A 23,868-nucleotide genomic window follows, 5' to 3' on the forward strand; every position below is an offset into this window, starting at 1 on the left:
CTCACGGCCGATATACCATTCCTTTTATGACAAACTTGTCGAAGCAATTGCTGTAGGAACGAAAACTGCGTACTGTGCGTAACTGTGCGTAGGAAAGCTGAAGAGGATGAAAATCTTGCCTTAGAAGGCCGACTTTATGGAGCTGGCATCGTAGACTAAAGGTAAACATTTTTTTTTATTCGATTCTTCAAGTTTAACAACAAAAAAGTTATACGTCAAACTTTAAACGCATTTTTCTCAAAACAGCTTTTTTCTAATTCGCGTGATAAATAACTTCGACAAATTTCTTCCGATTGACTTCAAATTTTTATATCATCTTTGTAATTGTATTTCGCAGAGAAGTACATACGGAATTTTTGATTAATTAAAAACTTTCCATTTTATGAGCAGTTTTATACGAAATTTTTCACTGGAAATTCACCCGTTAACTTCAAATACCTGCCATTTTCGAAAAAAATTAATATTTTTAAAATTNTTCGAAAAAATTAATATTTTTAAAATTCCATATGTACTTCTCTAGGTATTTTTATGTAGATTAACGAGAATTTTTTCGTTTTGTTCTAGGTCAAAAATTGTGGACGCCAAATGTCACGCCGTGGAACGCCTCGGAAAAAAGTTCTGTAATTAGTTCTGTAAATAAATTACTTTTTATACAACAAAAATATTGTTGAATATGCAAATGATTTTATACTCGCTACCATGGCCATACCCCTTAACCGTTTGCATACCACGAGCCACTTTCGGGCTCTTCAGATTTTGTGTCGAGAAAAGCCAGGGCATTTGGCCGAAACAGACGAAGGAGCGCGATCGCGCTCTTTGGCGCTTTTCGATCCTGTTTTTTCAGAACCATCTGGTACGCAAACGGTTAATATTATTCTTCATTTTATGATACAGTCCTAATTGTGTCCCACACTTATCTTGATACTTAACGTAATTAATTGCAGCTTCGCTTATTCATAAAAAATCAAAAGTCAAGAACTATGGTGGGAAGTTAATTTTTTCAGTCCTCACTTTTTTCTTTTTCAATATAGCGTACTGCTTTTTATCATTTTAAAAATGTGGCACATAAATAGAGCATATATTTAGCTTTGCATTGCTATGCATATATTTTAAAATATAATAGTTTATCATTTGTTAATATACTTAATGTTAAAATGACGTTCGGGGCAAATTCACTTACGACAAACAGGGTAAGTTAACTGACAAGCTCTTGGCGTCGCGATAACCGTTAGTTTTTCTCTCGTCGTCTGTACTTCAAGTACATTCCGAATATTCGTTGGTTCACTTAATTTGTTGGTTCACTTAGCATAATGACCTAAGCTTGGTGTGCTCTAAATTGATTGAAGAACATTAAAACGTGTAATGTAAAGATCAAAGCGAAGCCAAAGTAAACGTCCAAAGAAAAATCTAACGATAAGTGTGTAAAAAAACACTGTAGAAATGGAAACGGCAAGCCAGGGCGAAACTGAGACATTTCGTTTAATGTGCGGTGAATCTTATTCTTTGTATTTTCAGGGAAAAATTTGAATAAAATTCATTTAATACAGCCAGGGGGGAGATGAAAAATGCGCCGATACACATCTGTTGCCTTCTTTATAGTGCATTGTTTGTAAGTCAAGTCTCCTAAAAATGTATGATTAATACCTGTTTAACCCTTCCGACACATTTATGATTTTAGCAGATGTTATTCAAAGTAAGATCAGTTTATTTTGCTTAACCGTTTGAGTGCCAAGGAGCGATTTTGCGCTTCTTCTGTGACGCTCGAACAGCGCCAGCGTTCTAGGCTGCGAAGCCGATAACCGCGACACGCTCGGTTTCCGTCGATGAGCGACTTTACGGTTACCATTCCATTTTAGGTAAAAGTAAAAGAATGAGACAGCTGGTAAAAGACCAAATTTTAATTTCAGTCGAACATTACCGTATAGAGCAGAAAACAGCGCAATAGCGCTCCTTGGCATTTTTAATCGGGGAATAAGACAAGCGCTATCGCGCCGCTTGGCACTTTTGGAGAGGTAATAAGACAAGCGAAAAAGCGCTCCTTGGCACTTTTGGACGGGAAAACAGCAAAGACACGTGGAACTCAAACGGTTAAGCAAGTCATTACGTCGTAAGAGAGAATTAATGCATGACAAATATTTATTGTAAAGAGTAAAAAGAATAATTATTGCGTATTTATAAATTTACATTTTGTTAATAATTATAACAATATTTTTAAATTTGAAACTTATTATTTTAATTATGGGCAAATTTCGTGCGGATCTATATGCCGGGTCAATTTATCCCGAGTAATTCATCCAATGATCACGTACCCGGAGCAAGGTGACCAACCTCCCCGGCAGGCATAAATAACTTTTTCTATAATTATTTGTAAAAATTGAAGAATCTTGAACTGCAATCATTGTGCCTTAATTTTATGCTCTACATTTCGATGTATACGTTCGAAAATTCTCATTACTTTCCTCGCAATTAAGCATTACAGAAAAAGTTGGTCAATTTGCTCCGGTCACCCTTACTATTTTATTGAGTATTGTATTCTTAGGGATTGTTGATAATCTTGCTACCGTTTTTCAGGGAATTCATTTGGTCCCCCTAATGTATGTACTAATCATTATAATAACGTGAAAGTACCCTGGAATACAAGACCTTTTTTTTCCCTTTTTATGGGTACTGGCTACTGCTGTCCACTCCCACTGAACACCAAACATAACAGTTACGTAACTTAAAACTAACAAATAACATAACATTTGTTCCAATGTAATAACCTAACAGTTACGTAACATAGAGCTGACTAGTTACATGACATTTGTTACAATGTAGTAACTTAACAGTTATGTATCATGGAGCTTATGGGTTACATGACATTTGTTACAATCATATCTATATAAATGTAGCATAACTTTGTTACTCTCATCTTACATTATGTTACTGTCCTGATATTACTATGTATATGCAGCACATATTTGTAACAAAACAGAACTATATTGGTGCTAAGTGTCATTTTTTTTATTACATCATTGTCATCGTCATTGTCATAATTCGTCAAATGTCATAAGATCAATATATGTCATATTTTGTTTACTACTCCTATGAAAAAATATGACTTTAATTCAAACGCGCATGTACATTATTAGTCATTGTTTGCTAGTCGAATGAAATTCTAATTATCTTTAAGTAAAATCAGATAGTTTATCATTACATAATTTCATTTAATATCTAACTATTGTCAAGTACCAAAAAATAATTAAAAATAAAAAATTATATAATTTTGGATAAAATTGTGTGATTTTTTATTAAATGTATGAAAAATTAATATCATTTAAGGTAACTGAAAGTACAACATTAATATAACATGTTACATAACATGTTACCTTACCGAGTGGGAAATAATAACTATCTAACTTCCATGTTCCTTTTATGCTACATAACATGTTAGTTTCGAAATCGTAACATTTACCCAACAGTTAAATAACAGTGTTCACTGGGTAATTAACATCGTTTTTCTGTTTTAACGCGACGGTATTATGGGGCTAGAGAATCTCATCCAGAGTTACGAATAATCAAAATGAGGCATTTTACTTCTAGGCCGCGTAAACTTGCAACTCGTTTGCGCAACGCTCACGCCGACAAATACGTAGGGCATTGCACGATGCGGTTACAAGTTTCTACGCAATCTAACATAAGACAAATAATATGCATAACTTATTGATAATATAATTAAATAACTTCGCAAAATGTTGATTTACCGATAAAGAGTAACAAAATCATAACATGGCTTGCTGTTTTCATTTTCCGAAAACTTTCAACCTTGAAATCACCAACTAATTCCCAGTTAAAAGAAATCATCATTACCGCTGGGTTTTGCCACAAATGATCTACTTTACGAAGGGAAAGATGAATCATCGTAGGAATTCAATATTAAAAATTTATAAGCAGTCGTTACTCACTCCAGGGGATCTCGATAAATCTCGAGAGAATTAACGAGCTACGAAGATGACACTGGGTCTTCATCTTTCTTACCGGTAGAAGGAGGATGCAGAGGGCTCCTTCGTCGTCGTTTGCTACCTTCTGTGAAATATAGCCGGCAACTTTTCTCATAGCTGAGAGTTTTCCGCCGAAGGATGCTATACTTCGGTGAAAAGCCACGAGTAACGGAAGACGTTGAGGGGAAGGTGCTATAACGTTACAGCATAAGGGGACGAGGTATGAAGTACGTACTAGAATAATCGTGTTGATACCGAGGGAGCGATAGAGGGGGCTCTCTTGCCTTCCAGGGAATATTACCCTCTTTACGTGAACATTTTCTTTCGTTCTTTCCACCGCCGAGAGGTAAATAATCCTGTTCCACGTGATTGGTTTCAAACAATATATAGAGAGAAAAAGTTTCTTTTACTCTATTAAACAAAAATGTATTTAATACTAACTTATGGCATCTAGATAATAAAAGAGTTCCAGGTGTTTTAGTATATTAATATCGTTTAATCTCTGAAACAAGGACGGTGCATTCCAAATATTAAATTCACAAAATGAAACTAACTGAAGAATTCTTAATCTCAAAATGTTAATGGGGTCAAGTTCCCAGAGGTTTCAGAAAAGAAATATATTTGTACACTCGGGTTAAGGTATCGTTAAATAATGCAAACTGATTCAAGAAATAAATAAGCGTTCAAGACCTTAGGGCACATCGTTTAAGTTTACACCGTTTTTATTGATTCGTAATACTGCACAACGTGACGACTCTCGCTTCTCCTCGTGGAGGGCATAACTCTCGCGTTAAAGATCTTTATTTAAAATTATTATACACATTGTTCCTAAGTATCCTTAAACGGCTAGACTTTACAGATTTAACTAGGATTCGATTCGTCAGTAACTGCGAACGATTCGCGATAGCTAGTATGTAAAAAGATGCATGCTCGTTCGTCTGGATCGTCAATGCATTTCTCGTAACACTCATATTTAGTCATCCGTCGAGGGTACAGTAATATTAAATGCTGTTTGCATTGTTGAACGGATCGCGAATGAGTCGAATTGTACGAGTTCTGAGGTAGAATAATGGAAATATTCTATCAAGCCGTTCGGACAAGGCCGGGTGATCTTTTTCTTTTAAAAGCACCCATTTTCTCCAATGTGTCATTAAATTTGCAAGAACACATTATCGTGCGGAACGCATCGAGGGTAAAGAACGCGCACGATAAAAGCGCTTCTTTTTTTTCTTCAATCTGTTTGTTTTCACGCGCACGAATTCTACGAGTATTTGGCGTTAAATCGGAATCGTTGTATCTAAAGTTTATTTAACCTGAGCGGACACTCTCTTGCATATCTCATTTGTATACTCGCTGCATTTGGCAGTACCACCCAGATCTCCAGTTAAATACTTTGCCTCTTTGATAGTGTCGTACGCAGAGTGCTCAATAATTCGTGCGTGATCGTTCAGACCCATGTGTTTCAACATCATTACGGCAGAAAGCAACAGAGCGGTGGGATTAGCTTTATCTTGACCTGCGATATCGGGGGCTGTACCATGGACCTGTTTAAAAAAAACCAAAAATTTGAAACTCAACAAAAGCTTTAGAATAATTAAATAAACCAAAGGTTAATTAATACACGAGACTATTTACCGACTCGAAGAGAGCACCGTTAAGTCCAATATTTCCACTAGGTGTTAGCCCAAGACCTCCTACGAGACCAGCACACATATCGGAGAGGATATCGCCATACAAGTTCGGCATAACAAGCACATCGTATTGACTCGGGTCTTGCACCATGTTTAAACACACCGTATCCAAATACCTTTCCTCAAATTTTACATTTGGAAATTTCTTTGCTGCATCTCGGCAGCACCTCAGGAAAAGTCCATCCGACATTCTCATTATATTAGCTTTATGGACTGCAGTTACCTATGGAACACACTGTAGAGTGACACACCTATTTCTGAAATAAAGAAATTGGAAAAAATCCAAAAATAACCTTTTTCCTGTTGTTATCTTGAGCATATTGAAAAGCAAACTCTGCTACTCGGCTCGAGGCTTCTTCAGTGATAAGTTTAATCGATTGTACTACACCCTCAACGATCTCATGCTCGATACCAGAGTATTCACCTTCTGTGTTTTCTCTGATTGTGACAACATCAACATTATCGTACAGTGTTTTGTAACCTTCTAACGAACGACATGGGCGTACATTGGCATACAAATTAAACTCCCTGTGAATGAGAATAATCCAGAATCAAAGCATATCTTAAGCGAGAAAATGTCACGCTAAAATTGATAACAGCTACTGTTTGCAAAGTCTTGCACCTGTCATGCATAAATAACCCTAAACTTGTTCTTATACCGATTATATAACCAGTCACATAGTACAAGATAACATTCATAGGAATGAATGGAAGTAATAAACGCTCTCAGGCTTATGTAATGATCTACAAGACTTACTTTCTAAGCGCGAGATTCAAAGATCGGTGACCTTTTCCTATTGGTGTCATCAGTGGACCTTTTAAACCAATTTTGTTTCTATTAACTGATTCGATGGCTGCTGGCGGTATACCAAATTTCCCATCTGGACCTCGTACTGGAGTAACATCTACGGATTCCCATTCTATTGGAACCTACGCGAAATATTATTACACTTAAATAAAATTAAGAAATACCTTATATACGCTGAATTACTAAATTAGAGTAGAAATCAAAGAACAGAATTAAATATGAGATACAAGAGAGGTACGAGGATAACTGATTTTGCATTGAGCAAATATGCATCTTACATGACTGATCACGAAACAAGATTCATTTGTATCTGCTTCTGTTTAGATTTCCAAATGGTCATACGTATGTTTTAATAGCCTAGATATTAAATTTAGCATACACGATATTCAAAGATAAAGTTGATACCTATGAATTAAATAGAAAATGAATTATGCCAACATCTCGTAACTATGAAAAAATTAATTAAAAAAAGGCAAGATAGAAATTTAGTTAAAACAAAATGGTCATTCAATGAATAATCAAAATTACTAAGGGACTCTTGAGGTCAGTCGGGTCAAGAAAGGATCTACAAAAATCTACACGAATTACTTTCAATCGACTGAATTGCCATCTTGTACAACTCAGATTTTGTAGCCTAACAAAGTCAATGGAGCACAAGATAAAAATACTTCACCTTGGCTGCTTCAAAGATCTTCTGTACAGCTGCAGAAATCTCAGGTCCGATACCGTCTCCAGGAATAAGAGTGCACTTGTGGGTTTTGCTGCTATAAAGGCGAACTCTGCCGAATCTCGGGGAAATCTGTTTCGTCGAATGAAGAAGAAATCATAATTTTCTTGTAATAATTTGAAGCCTTCCTCTCCAAGGTGAGATGGAGAGAGAAACGGAACGTGTTGGAACAAGAGGGAGCTATAACGAGATCAATAGGAGAAAGAGAGAAGAGGCGACAAATCGCGTACAAGCAGACGGATATATAACCAAACTGTGCGCGAAAAGTTCTAACCTTTTCGGTGGGAAGGAGGCGGGTCAACGGGCAGGACAGTGGCCGCTCTACAGGAGTACAGAGCGACACTTATTACTTACAGCTTTACGTATCCATTGTGCTGCCATTCTGTTATTAATTTCAATAAAAAAGCCTTTCACCACCAGTTTATATTACACGTCAGATCTGGTAACCGATGAGAAGAAAAAAAGGGACGAACCAGACACCAGACTTCTGATTGGCTGTCGTCAACCGATGTCTTCTGCTAGAAAGAGGCGAGAGAAAGATAGCGGATGACTCGTCGGAAGTAACGAGTGGCGCCACTTACGGCGAGTTTCACTGGCGGTTCTTTTTTCAAAATACAAATCGATTTACTCATCTAAGTATATTAACATACATTTCGTGCTTTTCTGTTTTAATGTAACAATTTTAGTTTTGAAACAACTTTAATGTAAAACAGTCTAAAGAGAAAATTGTTAGAATTAAAGTTCATGCGAATCGTTGCTCCGAATACTTACATCTTTCATTCGCCATACGGCATTAACTTTATCTCATATAATGCTTCAATAAGGAATGTATGGTCACTTTAATAAATTGAACATATTTGTTTAGATGTTGGATATCATGAATTAAACGATATATTAATGATTTTATTATAACTATACCGAATTTTAGTTTGTCGTTTGAATACTGTAGCCATTTGATTTGATGTTGAGTTCAGAGGTTTCCGGTTGGAGGAACATTTCCGCCATATTTTCACCGGCCGCCATTTTGAAGGACGCTCTGTTCTATAAGCCGTGTACGTCGCGAAGTCGTTGCGAGTGACTCTCGTCTTTGGTTTTTAATTTTGAATTTTTATATTGACTGTCGAATTTGCCTTTATCGTTGGACGATACGTGAGCAACTTTGGGTGTAATGAAGACAGAAGAGTAAGTATGATGTTTTTTCTTGTCCCGAAAATTTGATTCCACATGCGGATTTGTTTGGCAGTAAAGAACTTCGTGCTTATAAAGAAACGATGCCACATAGCATTATAATTTAAGCTCTTTTATTTTTACATTATTTTTATTATTTTTTCACGATAACGCAATTGAGCATTACTGAAAATTATCTGATTGTGTTAAGAACTTTTTAACTCACTGTACGAATAGTCACAATTCTGAGCCAAGATGCGTCCATTTTTTTTTGGTTTCCCGTAGAGCGTCGTTACAAATTAATAATTTTTTCAGGTTTCCATATTTATGATATTTACTTTGTTTTGATTAAATTTAAGTGCAACATAAAAGAAATTAAGATATATATAAAATAAAAACAACAAATCAATTTGTTTCTATGCGAAACATTGGTTTCAATGCACAGGTTATACTGAATTTTCTGTTATTGTATTTATCCCAAGATCAATTGTCAGTACACAGATGCAAAACGACGAAGACAGAGATCGTAGTAGAGAGCGAGATCGTAATCGACGTTCGGACAGGCAGAATCGTATAAATTCTGGTAGCCGTGATCGTAGCAGAGACCGCAATGATCGAGGTGGCCGGAAGGTTTCCGAAAGACGAATCTACGTTTCGAATATCCCCTACGATTACCGTTGGCAAGATCTTAAGGATTTATTTAGAACAGAGGTTGGTAAGGTTGCACACGTCGAACTCTTCACGGATGAAAACGAGAAACCAAGGGGCTGTGGAATCGTTGAGTTTGAGGATGCCGATTCGGTGAAGATTGCAGTAGATAAAATGCATCGCTTTGATATCAAGGGTCGAAAGCTGGTTGTTAAAGAGGTGGGACAGTCATCGATGATCTTGCATTTTCTTGAATTCGTTTGCATTGTGTCTTAAGAACAAAGGATTTGTCGTTTCAGGACTTTGATGTTGAACGTGATAAATACGGTCGTTTAGCAACATCGCGAAACAATGACAGAGGACGCGACGATAGGTTTAGAGATCCTCCACGACCAAGTGGTATACGACAGAATATGTCAAATCCCAGTGGTGGTGGTAGTGGCGGTGGCGGTGGTGGTGGCGGTGGTGGCAGTGGCGGAGGTGGAGGCGGTGGCGACAATAAATTTGGAAACACTTATGGCTTAAGCACTCAATTTCTTGAGTCTCTTGGCATTAACGGTCCATTGGTTACTCGAGTGTTCGTTGCAAACGTAAGCAAGTTATATATTCTTTTATTATTACCCCTGTATTGTACGGTACTATAAGTTCAAATGGTCGTACTTTCCTTCAATAATGTCGTAACGTTGCGTTACATCAGTTGGATTACAAGGTGGATGAAAAGAAACTGTTGGAAGTATTCAAACTTGCTGGAAAAGTACTGCACGTAGAGCTGGGCAAAGATAAAGATGGAAAGTCACGGGGTTTCGGAGTGGTGGAATATGATCATCCGGTCGAGTCGGTTCAAGCTATTTCCATGCTTCACAACCAACAACTGTACGATCGGCGTATGACGGTTCGACTCGATAGAGCTAACGAACCCGATATGCCACCTAAATTACCCGAAGGTTTGAAAGGAATCGGTATGGGTCTCGGAGCAGGTGGCAACAGACTGATGGATGTTGCTAGAAACATACCGAACATACAACCAAACAATCCACCTGTTGTAAATCCCATCTCTGCACCTGTACTTACTTCGGGTGCCTTTGGTGGTGGATTGAACGTCGTACCAGCTCAGTTAGGTAAGACGCATGGTACCACGTAGTTGACTCTAAAATTTTTTCTTCATTCTTCAATTGGGGTTTCCTTTCTTCCGATGGCGATTCTAAAATAGCTTTGACACATATACTCATACAGGGCCGTCTTTGATACCGTACGTAGACCGTTTCAAACGAAACAATCTAGTTTCTGGTAGAATAGCTCCTGTAATCCTCTTGGAGAAATGGAATTTGATCAAAGCCATATCTTCTGAGAGTTTGTTTAAACCAAAATGAATTGATTTGTTAGAGTTGCGTAGAGAAATCGAATCTCAGCGGTTGAATATTTTCATGGAGAGTTCCGATTGTAACTTACACATGTGTCGTAGCATCTGCATTGTCGAACACCAATGCAGCGGCCCTCCAAGCAAGCCTGGCCAGTGGCTTGGGTGCCAATCTCGCCACCACGACTCTTCTGAATCCATCGTTGACAAGCGAGTTAGCGTCGAATCTCAACAACTTCGGTGGCGGAGTCGGCGGACTTTCCAGTTTACAAGCCTCCCTCGCGGGAGGGCAAGCAAATAACTCGTTCGCTCCTCGAGGCCTATCGAAATTGGATAATGACGTAGGGTTCGGTGGTAGCAATGCCTTCGGAGGTTCGAACTTCGGCGGTGGCAGGGATTTCGACGGTAACTTCGGCAGAGGTGACGGAGATCGAGTTTCCAGCGGAGGTGCCGTTTTTTCTACCAATCAGGGGCAATCGGGCATGGGAAGCAGGCAGAACTCGAACGGACAGAGGCCTTCGTCCGACACCATTATCATCGGAAACGTAAGTTCTATACCCGGAACCACTTACGTAATCAGCTCCCGCGTCAACCTAATTTCTTGTGCCTGCCGTGCAGCTGCCTCCCAACACGACGTGGCAGATGCTGCGAGACAAATTCCAGGAAGTCGGAGAAGTCAAATTCGCGGAGATGCGAGGCACCGACATGGGAATGGTGCGCTTTGCATCCGAGTGGGACGCGGACCGTGCAGTCAGTATCCTTTCGTTAACAACGAAAACCAACCGAATGAAAGTAAGAGTACGCGCATCTTATTGTACGGACAACCATTTATTTTTCTTGACAAATTTCTCACAGGCATGATGAACCGATCGCGTCTCGACGGCAGGACAATCGACGTTCGCATATATTAGAGGTTTGAGGCTAGGAGTTAAGGTAAAATGCTCTAAAATGAGAGAGAAAACCCCTAAGCGATCTTTCTTCGCACTTACGAAACAGCTTAGCCATTAATTGTCCGGCCATCGCAACGAGGCAGAGATTGGGACAAAATTGATGGCGATAGTTTCCGAGTGACGAAAGTTTGTACATTATCGAGGTATCGCGGAGGAAGCTGACCGCCGTTGGGGCACGGGAAGGAGTCCGTTTCTCGAGGGATCATCGTTCGTTGTGCTTTATTCGTTTCGACGTGTGTTTCGTTCGGCACTTGGTCGACGCCGAAGTTCACGATTAAAGTCCATTTAACGCGCCTGCCATCGCTCCTGTCTTTCTCATGGGTGTCATCGACGTCGTTCGGCCGGTACTATTATTTCCCCCAGTGATCGACGAAGCGATTAGTCTTAGGTTCGTAACGTTCTACATAATTAACAGGTTTTCAATATGTAGGTTATCATAATCACAGTAACATGTAGTAGACCTAAGTTGCTTCTTATCGTGACGACAAAAGAGAGAGAGAACGAGAAAGAGAGCATGCGGCTGCAGTTCGTTGGAGTCCTTTTACTGGAGTTTTGGGTTTGACGTATGAAACACTTCGGGAAGAACGTGCAGATTGGTTTCGCGGCGAATTATATCTCTTCGTCCATCGGGACATACTCGAAGCACTATCTTGTACTATCCGGAACTAGTTTTTGTCACTCCGACGAGGCGACGTATCGTCCAATCCACTCGAATGTGTGCTCGTGGCCCCTCTCGTGCTTCCGTTTGGAACGTTGCTCGACGAGTCTACGTGTGGATGCAAAATGATGGTTTACTTTTTTTATTCCCTATCGCCGAAGAATCGTGTACCCTTCGCCAGAATGGATCGGCGACTGTCCACTCGTGTCACGAGAAGACACGTTCCGGTCTTTCTCTTTCCTTGAAATATCTTTTTGTTTTTGTTTTTTTCTCTTACTCTCTCTCGTCAAGGGGACGTCGAAGTCGTGATTCCGTCCGAAGTCGGCGGGCCTCCTTGTCGAAATTCGCATGCGGAATCGCCCGGCTCGAGTTCGCCAAAAGTCTTCGCTCGGAGAAAGACCAAGATCGCCCGATCGGCAAAGGGTGACGTCTTCGACCTCTGACTGCTGACCCTTCTCTCGTCGACGTACTTCCCTCTCGTCTCGGGTAGACCTATCTCGAGGAGAACATTTCCGTCAACTGTATAAGACTCTTGTATTACCACGCGTCATGACAGTGATTGAATAAAATTCAGTTTCAATTTGACTAAGGAAAATAAAAATAAAACTGCAACGGTCGTTCGTATGCAGATATGCACGTATTTTATTTGTGCGGTTCAACCAGTGATTACGCTTCGTGTCCACCGCCGTCATTTCGGGGAAGGATCGGCTCCTTCCGGGGTGCAGGTGAGAGACACTTTCTTGGCGTTTAACCCTCGATTTTACGAGAGAGATGATTTTCCTCCGAGTAATGCGAAACTTCTTGGGAACCCGGTTGCTGTTCGCTAACTCTTCGATTCCCGGAATCTTCCTACCGTAAACGATCAACTCAAAGGTTGGGAAGTGACTTTCTACCGATTTTTGTACAAAGGTAACTCATACCCTGGCTAATGCACTTTTGGATCGGTCTTGACGCTTGCGTTATTCTAGGAGGACACGTTGCATGGAGAACATTGCCGGCTCGAAGTTAGATCGCTGAAAGGTACAAGTGGGACTTTCTGGGCATGTTACTTTTAACGAGGAACCCGTTTTGTGATCCTTTTATCGCTAGAACTAGTTTATAGACGCCTCGATCGTTCTACCTAGACATTCCGCTGTGAAAACTTGCGACGTATGTTGGCAAGGATTTTTTATTTTCTTTCTCGTTAATGTTTACAAAATAGGATACTTTAAGGGTCGAAGGACGAGTGATATTCCGTATCGTGAGATACCGATCCGTTGGGGAATTTTGGTCTTTTGTACGTAAGTCGTTCAATTATTTCCTTTTCTCGTCGATATCGGACCGAGTACTCGTTGGTCGAGGCATTCCGTAGGTGACAAACTTACGTGATATTTTTGTGCCCCTGCAGTTTCGAGCTTATCGTCGTTATTGTCTCCTAAATAAGCACCTGCGGTGCTAAATCGAAAGTTACGGGTATCGTTGCTCTTGGTTACTTGCCAACAACGGTCTACTTACAGTCGTGACCATACTACAATCGAGTGTCGATTTCTTCGGTCCGACGACGATCAGGTGACATTTTTTCTAACTCTTCCTTGGTTTTAAATCGTGATCATTCAGGATTACGTGAATGCAATGATCTATACGGTATTTGAATTGAACAAAACGTGGCATCTTTGTGATTCGCAATTCCACGTGCCAAATGCGTTATGCGCATCATCGATATTATACCGTTCTTGGGACAAAAGAGACCAATCGAATTCGGCAAAACAACTTTAGCTCCATTCACCTCCCTGTGCATTGGAAACATCTTCATACTTCATTTGTCCAGTTGGTCTGCGATATTCCACGTGATTGTCATTTTTTATTCGTTTCGCGGATTCGTATAAACGATATCGACCCGTTGAAATTCCGTAAGAGATCTGACACGAATGCTTCCATCAATCCGAGATTTAGTAATTGCGAAATGGAGTTCGATCTTATTAAACGATAAAATCAAATAAACTTGATCGGGAGGGGGAGCAGACCCTTTAGACGCCCGAAAATGAGTCATTTTTTTAGGAATTTTTTTAATGGTGATATAATAATTGCATCTTTTTAAAATGTTGACATTATTTTATTACAACTTTTAAGCGTTTAAAAACATTTTTGTTTTCTTTTTACAAAACAAAATGGCGGCGTCATAGGCTATTCCTTCAGGCGTCTTTTGCGTGACATCGAAAAGTGCTGCAGTTGTCATACTTTTTCTATCGATCTGAAACAGAAAACAAAAATATTTTCCGATTACCGACAACTGGAGGGGAAGGATAAACCTATAAAATTATAAAAAAGTATAAAATTAAAAGTTAAGCAGCTTTTTTTTTTTTTAATGAAAAGTTCAAATTTTCGACTATTTTCTTAACCATTTTTACCCCCAAAAAGTACTTTATTTACGCGATATCCTTCAAACTTTAGGTACACCCTTCCGATAATATTATAGACAGAAACCTCCTAACATTTCAGCCAGATCGATCGATAACTTTTTGAGCTACAGCACGAGCAGTTTTTGAAAATGTAATTTCGAGATAATCGCGTCTAAAGTTTCAATACAATAAAACTATTAGTTTTAGTGTCTTACCGATCAATCAGCGATTCCAGGCGCATATAAAAGACCTTCAACTTCCTCGAAAAGCTGGTTATCAGCCATCTGCTGCTGTTTTCGGGCTATACGAGATGCTTTTGTCTCAGAAAGACTCATCCGGTTCTGCCTCGCCACCCGCGCCTCGTCGGTGTTTTCGGCGAAAACTTTGGAGTAGGTGCCAACAATTATGCTCAACTCGTTTATAATTCTCAGAGTGAAGGTGTAGCCTTCGTTAAATACCCCAGCAGCAATGTAGGCTGTGATTTCAATTATTTTCAGTTCAGAATGTAGATGCTTTGGAGCTAATTGCCATACCATGTCGTTAAAACTTTCATTAGCATTTTGGGTATGGCCACCCAAGCATCTTTCGAGTAGATCGTCCCTGGATAAATCTTCATAAATTTGTAAGACATGCTGTTTCATCTCTTCGCCAAGCAATGGAGTAAGATCTTCAAGATTTGGATCATTGTTTAACCGTTTTAGTGCCAGGGGTTTTTAAAAATCCGTGTCGGGTTGTGCCATAAAACGCAATAGCGTTGCGAATTGACGATCGGGACCAACATCGCGACACAGTTTACCACAGTACGCGAAAAACGCGATCGCGCTGCGTGGCACTAAAACGGTTAAGGTGAAGTGAAACACGTCGAGGAACTTGATCAACGTCGATAAAGAAGATTTTTCTAAATGCCTACGTTGCCGACGTTCGTTTTTATATTGACAGCAGTATCGAATTATATTGGGTATTGTACCAAATGGCATACTCCACCTGTCGTTTTCGTACAATAATTATAAAGAACTCGAAGTAAAACTCCAGCAATCCTCTGGATTCATGCTTTCTGGGGCCCTAATTGACTGCAGAGGGACCCCCTGCGCCATCTGTGATTTCCAGGTCAATTAAATCTTCACTCCGAGACCTCGTATTCCCATCGTTTTAGCATAGAAGCGCATACAACACTTTTTTTTGCCTTTATCCCGTTCAAATGCGAGTTTACCGATTACCAGACTGTTATAAATTGTCGTAAAATTATCCTGACCCTTTCAATTCTCATATCAGAGCCTTCGATAATTGTATATTGATCAAAATATGAGAGCTCGATGCCATTTTGGTTCTGGTCTGGACTGAGTTAAAACATTTTTTTTTTAAATCCACATTTTGAATATGTCAGGACAATTTTTAGATGATCAGGAGTGATGTGTCAAAGTTTCGGACAGTTTAGTCTAATACTCTTAATAAAAAGTGTTGTATTCGAATCGACTGATTTGAAGGGGGTTTCACTTCACCTTAACCGTTTGACTGCTACGCGGCGCAAAAGCGCTGCGTTCATTTGTCTCGAAAACCGCGACGCACGCTTTTGCGCTGCAAGTTTCAGTGTTTCTTGGTTGCTCCGCAATTTTCGTGCGTTCTTGCAAAAATTGCTTAGCAGTCAAACGGTTAAAGCAATAACTTTCTGCCACTTGCATCAGCTTTCACGCTAGTTCAAGGTATGCGGTCCCGGCGCTCTCGATTATGTGGAATAACTTCGTAAATATTTAATATTTCGATTTTTCCTTTTTCCAGTATATTCTCAATATATTACACTTTCGAAGTATGTAATAAAAGAAAATCGATTTTTTTTAAATTCTAAAGGGTTTGCTTCCCTTAATTGCTCCGAATGCATTGCGAAAGAAATGTATTATTATTTATTCATTTATGTTACACAAAAATATCACTAATTTTAACCTCACTGCGAATTTTCAGAGTTACGGAGCTACTTTTTGTCGTAATGCCCTTACATTAATCAAAACGTCTTACGTGTCAAGAAATAGAGAATTGCTAGTATGTTATCGTTTCGACAGGATTCTGAAAAGAAACGAAGGCGGAAGCGCAAGTCTAAGAGATCCAACGTCTTAGTAACATCGTACGACAAAGACTACATTTTGTCGTCAGCAAATGACCTCAAACTGCACCTCGGGTGTCCTGCAAGATGAAGATAAGTAGACCGATGTAATCCTCGTGCAACGTCGTTTCATAAAACCTATTCTTGTAGGACGAACCAGCCCGGGAGTCTCGATCGCCCGAGGAGGAACCGGTAAGTAGGGTCACGCAATGAATGTACGATATAGTCTTTTTTAAATCACACTTTGTATTTTTCACAATCTTTACATTATAAAACGTGAAACGTTCACCTTGCAAAGAGTGGGAATTAATATTTCATCATACCCCGGCCCGACCCGTTCTCGAACGTAAGTTCGACCAAGAATTCGGAGTCCTCTAAATATCCGATTTCTTCTCTCCCCTATCAAGCAAGTACATCCTAAAAATATCGCTTTCGACCACCTTGCCTTTGTTCGTCTATATGTCGCACGGAGAGAAGTCACGGCCAGGGAAGTTAATACAACACTTAATTTAAATATCTCGTGCACTACGACTAAGCTTCGTTAAGACGCTGTGATATGGCCTACGCGAAGGGGGTTTATGTATAAGGGAAGATAACGGTACTTCTCGTCTTAGTCCTCGATGCAAATCGTCGAGGACACGGTCAGGGTTCTCTTTGATAGCTCCGACGCAGCCCGAGGATGTCCGCTCTGTGCCTTGGTGTCGCAAACGCCGGACGATATCCGAACATCCTCTGACCGACCTACAGAAAACGCTTCTCCGGCCTCTGATAAAATCCACCGTGTAGTCGAGGACGTCCGCTGAGCATTATCGGAATAAGACTTATGGGTAAATTGCAATCTACCTGCTTCCAAAGGGTCATTTACCTTTTTGCTTCTGCGTAATTCGCCGGCTGGGAGAGCGGTTGTTATTCGTGAGAAACGGTATTATCCGTATCGCTCGCGGATAAAAGATGACAATCTGCACGTAAAGCCACGTCCGAAATCTGCACTAGTGAAGCCGCACGAAGCTCCGCAGGTGCTTTGGGACGTTTTTGATGGGCTGTGTCCTCCTGACCACTTGAGCCGCCAGACAGGCCAAAGTGGTGTACTTAACGGGGTTTAAGGCAGCGTAATCTCGCGCTTGGAGCAAGTGCTTCAAGGTCTTCCGCCGGTAGTTGACGGCGTCCAGGTGAGCACCTGCCTCTAATAGAAGATGCATAAGGCTGAGATTATTGGAGCTCTGCGCCGCCAAATGGAGCGCGGTGTTCCCGTGGATGTCGCCACTCGTCACGTCCGCGCCGGATCTCAGGAGAGCCGCTGTCAGATGATCCGATGGAAACTTGCAGGCAGGGTATCTTCCCATTAGAGCTTGGTGAGCGTTGACCGATAACTGGAGCACGTCTCTGCCCTATTAAACAATTAAAATTGAATAATTAGATCGGAATTGTTCGATGCCCTTGCGGAACGAGCTCGACCTTATTTATATTTTTAGTGTTTCTTCTACTGTAACATCGTTCTTACATCGGTTAAGGGGGAATGGTACGTCATTTTCTCTCTGTGCGTTTTCACCCCTGCGAGAGCTGAAAGCGGGGACACTTCGCACCTAAAAATGTCTATACAGGAAGTACTGTGAATAATTTAAATTGACGACATCATAGCCTTCCAAAAATACAGCTTTCCCTCCTGGACCAGATTTTTAAATTATTTGTCAGGAAAAGTATAATAATGAATAGAAACCCATACTGGCAACCCACGGATCTGTCATGGCGGTCGAACACGGCCTATGTCGTTACTTGTTCAACGCTTACGGTGCTGTTAAACAGAACCACTAATAAAAATCAAACTGTGAACGAGGACATTTCCCTCGCATTAAACTTGAGCAAATTTACGCCACAAGCGCTGATAGTCGTCGTGACGTCATGCGCTATAGAAGATGCGCAGTGGACGACTGGTAGAAACAGCTAGCTACATGACCGTATTTATCAGGGTCCGTGTAGAATTTTCTATTCGATGCAACACGTATACGCGTCACAAAAACGCACAACTTATAAATGTCGAGTTCTTTTCTTGTGTAGTACAATAGATGTTTTTTTTTTAATGGATTTCTTATTAACAAATCAATTGCTTTACGTGAAGTATGACTTTTTTTTTAGACCCGACGCCCGATAACTAATGCTCGAAGTTTCTGAAATAAGGCTGCTTGACATCAAAATTGCGGTACCGTTACTTCCACGGCATGCTACAGAAACGGCGCTTACTTAACACGTGTTGCCACTACTTGCCGTTACGTGGCAGCACGGTCAACTCGGGCTTTTTTTTAATTGTACCATTCCCTTTTAAAGTGAAGTGAAACACATCGAGGAACTTGATCGACGTCGATAAAGAAGATTTTCCTAAATACCTACGTTGCCAACGTCCGTTTTTATACTGACAGCTGTGTCGAATTATATTGGGTATTGCACTAAATGGCATACTCCATCTGTCGTTTTCGTACAATAATTATAAAGAAATCGAAATAAAACTCCAGAAATCCTCTGAATTCAGGCTTTCTGAGGCCCTAATTGGCTGCAAAGGGACCCCCTACGCCATCTGTGATTTCCAGGTCAATTCAATTTTAACTCCGAGACCTCGCATTTCCATCGTTTTGGCATAGAAGCGCATAAAACATTTTTTTTGCCTTTATCCCGTACAAATGCGAGTTTATCGATTACCAGAGTGTTCTAAATTGTCATAAAATACTGACCTTTTCGTTTCTCATATCAGAGTCTTCGATAATTGTATATTGATCGAAATATGAGAGCTCAACGCCATTTTGGTTCTGATCTGGGCTAAGTTGAAAAATATTTTCCAAAAATTCAAATTTTGAATGTGTCAGGACAATTCTTAGATGATCACGAGTCATGTTTCAAAGTTTCAGACAGTTTGGTCCAATACCCTAAAAAAAAAGTGTTTTATTCGAGCCGCCTGATTTAAGGGGGGTTTCACTTCACCATAATTGCTTGGAATTTATAACTCGAGGACGTTGTCCGAACATATTTCATTTGAATTATTTCATGTCAGTTACGAGCAATGTTTAATTCCCCCTACTTATTTACTCGTCAGCATTTTGATGGCATATAACAGACGAAATAAATATAAAACAAAAATTGTGCATGAGAGTAAGAAAAAGTCTGTCAATTGTCTAGGAGTCGATTTATTGTCCTATGGCGAATACGAATGTTTTCCTTATGGATCTGCTATCAGTGTATGATGAAAAGACATTCGTGCCTGCCGGTATATAAAATATCTCACGACTTTATGTGTCGTATGCTGATTTTTTTAGTCGTCAATTTGAAATTCGTCTATTCATGTAAGATACTTCACTAAGACTTGATACCATCAACCTCGATTACAATTGTTTTTGCGTTTGCTTTTACGTACGAATAGATAATCAAGAATCAATTGATGTTGGTGAAACCGTTCATAAGTGTACCTAGCTGTTATTCTACCATGAAAGCATGATTTTGCTTTCACCTTTTATTCTTTTTGTGAAGTTATGGTTGTTAAGAATTCAGTAAAGTCAGGTCGGCCATATTTAATTTTGACGTCAGAGACAAGAAAATCGCGTAAAATTCCCAACCGATATTTGGCTACATTTTTTCACGTTTTCGTCGAATTGTGGGAGCTGTAAGAATCAGTGGATGCATAAAATTTGTCAAACGGTCCGTGTTTGCGTTGACATTATGTTCATTGTCGAATTATCACCTCGGAATCCTAGTCTTCTCACTGGGCCAATTTTCAGCGAGTGATATCTCATTTCGCAGTGCATGATTCGTCATAAACTGATCTACTGACATTTTTCGTGAGTATTTAGTTTCTTCGTATCGTTGCCAACGTCTTCGTTGGCAAATGTTATTCGTTTCGTTGAATACCAATTGGGAAGTTTACGCAAGTTCCTCGCCTCTGGAACGTCTCAAAATTAAATATTTGATGCCGTACATGATGTTCAGTAACTTTGATATATTTTTTACTTATATCCAACGGAACTGCAGAGGACAAATTAAATTCGATTTTTCAATTATAAATGTAATACTTTTACAATTTCTAAATGGTTTCAAAGTAACGCAATTTAGAACATATTCAATAAAGTATAAATGTACATTTTTTATTTCGATATTCATCTATTCAATATTTGAATATGTGGATGGTAGCCATGAATGCGATCCCATTAAGGTAATATGAAAGTGACGTTTGATAGGTGCATGAAATTTTTCTTCAAACTGGGCGTATAGAATTCTTTGAAATTTTACCATGTGAATATAGAGGTCCTAAAAAAGGCCTTGATACCTATGAAATGTCATTTTTCTAAAAAATGTATAATCTTTTAATTTTATGGATGTTAAGGTCTTTTTATTCACGGAAAAAAGTTTCAAACGATTCGGTTCACCCAGTTCGGAAAAAAGTTCCATAAACCACTAACCCCGCGCACACCATTTTCATATTATCTTAAAGTATTATAGTGCTACTTGGTTGAGGAGCTTGATTAAGCTCTAGACGTGAAAAATAACGCCGTGTCCGAAAATTTCTGGCGAGCATTCGGCTACATATGACACTTTTTGTCAAGTCAATGGTACCATAGTAATCAGTGCATGAAATATGTCAGTTTGTGGGCCATCGTCATGTTTATTGCTGGATTAAGGTGATATGAATGGCGCCAAGAAATTTAATCGACGTCAATAAAATAAAATTCAACTATACCCTTTTTGATGGTTACGCCATATTGGATGCTCAAGTGGTAACATAAGTTGGCGCGTCACGTTGCCGACATTTATATTTATGTTGGTCTGTTACACTCTTAAAAAATCGTAAAACATCATAAACGAGCATGGATGACGCCATGTTGGTTCGAGTCCACGATAAATAAAATATGGTTTGTTAAAAAATAAAATTTCATGAGTTTCAGGACCTACTTTATGACCTACATATCACATACATCTACATATTCATGTTATAAAATTTGAAAGGAATCGCTACACCCAATTCGGGGAATATTTTCACGAACGATTTGACCCTTCAGACCCTTTTCTATCACCTTAAGAGGTTATGAAAGTGGCATCCGAAGACTCAATCGTTCATGAAACTTTTCTCCAAACTAGATGTGCTGAATCGTTTCAAACTTTACAGCGTGAATGTGCAAGCTATAAGGCCCTGACACCCGTGAAATTACGTTTTTTTATAGCACATTTTAAAAATATCTATTAACAAATTATAAAAAAAAATTCAATTTTAAGAGTTTCTGAACCTTCCTTACACCCTCCATATTTATGATGTAATGTTTGAATCGATTCAGTACACCCAGTTTGGAGAAAAGTTTCACGAACGAGACCTCTTTGACGCCACTTTCATATCACCTTAATGCCTCGGGATTGTATAGCCGCGGAGTCCTCCTGAACTAGTCAGACGTTACACAGAGTACCACGCGTTAACTCATCGAGAAAAGCCAATCGGAACTGCGCTTGACTCCAAGCACCGGTTTCGCCGCAATTCTGATTGGTATTGCGACCTTGAGACGTTCTCAGACTCCAGCCTAAATCAGTCGTTAGCCGTGATAAGCAGTCAGTGATTCTTCGTTTTTTAGTGCATCATCCGTCATTAACTGTCCAGCTGTCGCATTTCGTAAATATCTAGTTTAATCGTGCCTTGGTCTTCATCGTTTGTATAATTTATTTCGTAGAATGCCCATCAGAAATTTCACGCGATTCGAGCACTTCTAATGTTATCAATAATTGTTTTGACTTTACGGAGTCCTTCATTGGCTAACCTAAAACCATAGCTTATGCGCTACTGGCCAATTGCAAAGGCACTATTAAGGTGAAGTGAAACCCCCTTCAAATCAGTCGATTCGATTACAACACTTTTTTTTAAGGGTATTGGACCAAACTGTCCGAAACTTTGACACATGACTTCGTGATCATCTAAGAATTGTCCTGACACATTCAAAATTTGGATTTTTGGACAAAATTTTTTAACTTAGCCCAAACCAGAACCAAAATGGCGTCGAGCTCTCATATTTCGATCAATATACAATTATCGAAGGCTCTCATATGAGAAACGAAAGGGTCAGGACAATTGTACGACAATTTAGAACACTCTGGTAATCGATAAACTCGCACTTGAACGAGATAAAGGTAAAAAAGTGTTGTATGCGCTTCTATGCTAAAGCGATGAGAATACGAGGTCTTGTCGTGAAAATGTAAGTCACCTGAAAATCACAGATGGCGCAGGGGGTCCCTCTGCAATCAATTGGGACCCCAGAAAGCACGAAGCCAGAGGATTTCTGGAGTTTTACTTCGATTTCTTTATAATTATTGTACGAAAACGAAAGGTGGAGTATGCTATTTGATACAATACCCAACATAATTCGACACAGCTGTCAATATAAAAACGAACGTCAACGTAGGTATTTAGAAAAATCTTCTTTATCGACGTCGATCAAGTTCCTTGACGTGTTTCACTTCACCTTAAAGTCCGCGCACATTATGCCGGGGCGGATCGCAACGCATCGCATTGCATTGCAAAAATCCGCACGGGATCGATTTCATAGTTTTTATGTGGAGTATTGTATATTACAGACGGGGCACATCGACGAATCGCTTGCTAGGTAGATTTTTTCGCGGACCCGCTGCGACTCGCTCCACTCCGTCAAAGTGTGCGACGAATCTGCGCAAAAGCTTACGCAACACGAAACGTGTATTGCACTGGGGCGTGAGCTGTAAACTTGCGGATAACTATCATTAACCGTGTAATTACCGTTGGTATATAGGCGATTTGAAAATTTGCTCATAATATACCGTTATCACATACAGGCTCCCGTCAATTCTTATCGACTTATCGATTTTTTCTCATCTTCGAGTAAATCTTCAAAAAGATTGGAAATTCTCCAAATAACTTTCTTTTCAAGCAAATATTGCAATACCATATACTATGTTTTTTTCTAGTTCTCTTTTATCCATTTCTTCGTCGAAAAGAATTTTAAATAAATAAAGTTCTTCGTCGTAACTATCCCTTTCGGAAAACGTCCGGATGCATGCAGGAGTCAATTGACAACTAAAACGAAAATTATATGTTTTAATGTGAGGCGGTCCGGCCCGACCCGTCTTTAATGTGCGCTCCCGCATTTTTGCAGGGCGATGCCCTGCGCCCCACTCCGGCTATAATGCCTTTAGCCTTTAGAAATCACCGTCATAATGATTGCGGCATTCAGCAGTTAACTTATTTTGCAATGTTAATGTTTCTTCGCGAAATATTGTTAGCAGACTGTTGCGTACATACATCATGACACATTAGATTCAACCACATGTTCAATGATCGGATTTCTCAAATTCTCAGGATTTCAGCCCCAATGTCGAAAACAACTTTCCTTCGCGTTTCTTTATCGCTATACAACGGT

General features: G+C 39.7%; 3 protein-coding genes across 6 annotated transcripts in view; 1 reads left to right on the forward strand and 2 right to left on the reverse strand.

The window, feature by feature from the left end:
• Window positions 1-4,684: 4,684 nt before the first annotated feature.
• LOC105697193 (probable isocitrate dehydrogenase [NAD] subunit alpha, mitochondrial) lies at window positions 4,685-7,719 on the reverse strand. The gene is made up of 6 exons (XM_012420295.1): window positions 7,561-7,719; window positions 7,153-7,278; window positions 6,429-6,601; window positions 5,965-6,199; window positions 5,616-5,894; window positions 4,685-5,524 (listed from the first exon to the last, which is right to left on the reverse strand). Exons 1-6 carry the CDS (start codon window positions 7,585-7,587, stop codon window positions 5,285-5,287), a joined length of 1,080 nt encoding a protein of 359 aa, XP_012275718.1. The 5' UTR covers window positions 7,588-7,719; the 3' UTR covers window positions 4,685-5,284.
• Window positions 7,720-8,234: 515 nt separating this feature from the next.
• On the forward strand, window positions 8,235-16,644 carry LOC105697191 (myelin expression factor 2). 3 transcript variants are annotated; one of them, XM_012420286.1, is made up of 8 exons: window positions 8,235-8,388; window positions 8,856-9,240; window positions 9,321-9,611; window positions 9,719-10,139; window positions 10,484-10,923; window positions 10,997-11,132; window positions 11,234-11,291; window positions 16,419-16,644. In XM_012420286.1, the coding sequence occupies exons 1-7, from the start codon at window positions 8,375-8,377 to the stop codon at window positions 11,287-11,289; spliced, it is 1,743 nt and encodes a 580-aa protein (XP_012275709.1). In that variant the 5' UTR covers window positions 8,235-8,374; the 3' UTR covers window positions 11,290-11,291; window positions 16,419-16,644. The 3 variants fall into 3 exon arrangements, with proteins under 3 accessions (XP_012275709.1, XP_012275708.1, XP_012275710.1); XM_012420285.1 differs by lacking the exon at window positions 16,419-16,644 and having other exon boundaries at window positions 11,234-12,571; XM_012420287.1 differs by lacking the exon at window positions 16,419-16,644 and having other exon boundaries at window positions 8,868-9,240; window positions 11,234-12,571.
• A 40-nt stretch (window positions 16,645-16,684) lies between these two features.
• LOC105697189 (protein fem-1 homolog CG6966) overlaps window positions 16,685-23,868 on the reverse strand; it is a 28,976-nt gene continuing 21,792 nt past the window's right edge. The window contains exons 7-8 of one of the 2 annotated variants that reach the window (XR_002762362.1): window positions 17,325-17,847; window positions 16,685-17,258 (exon numbers count right to left, since the gene is read on the reverse strand). Coding sequence is in view for 1 of the 2 variants with exons in the window: in XM_023434111.1 (XP_023289879.1) it covers window positions 17,449-17,847 (399 nt within the window). In the remaining variant the exon portion in view is untranslated. Of the gene's footprint in view, window positions 17,848-23,868 lie in introns of both variants that reach the window. The other variant, XM_023434111.1, reaches the window with a different exon arrangement.

The sequence above is a fragment of the Orussus abietinus genome, unplaced genomic scaffold (assembly GCF_000612105.2).
Source record: "Orussus abietinus isolate OABI.00-Male unplaced genomic scaffold, Oabi_2.0 scaffold148, whole genome shotgun sequence".
Taxonomy (NCBI): domain Eukaryota; kingdom Metazoa; phylum Arthropoda; class Insecta; order Hymenoptera; family Orussidae; genus Orussus; species Orussus abietinus.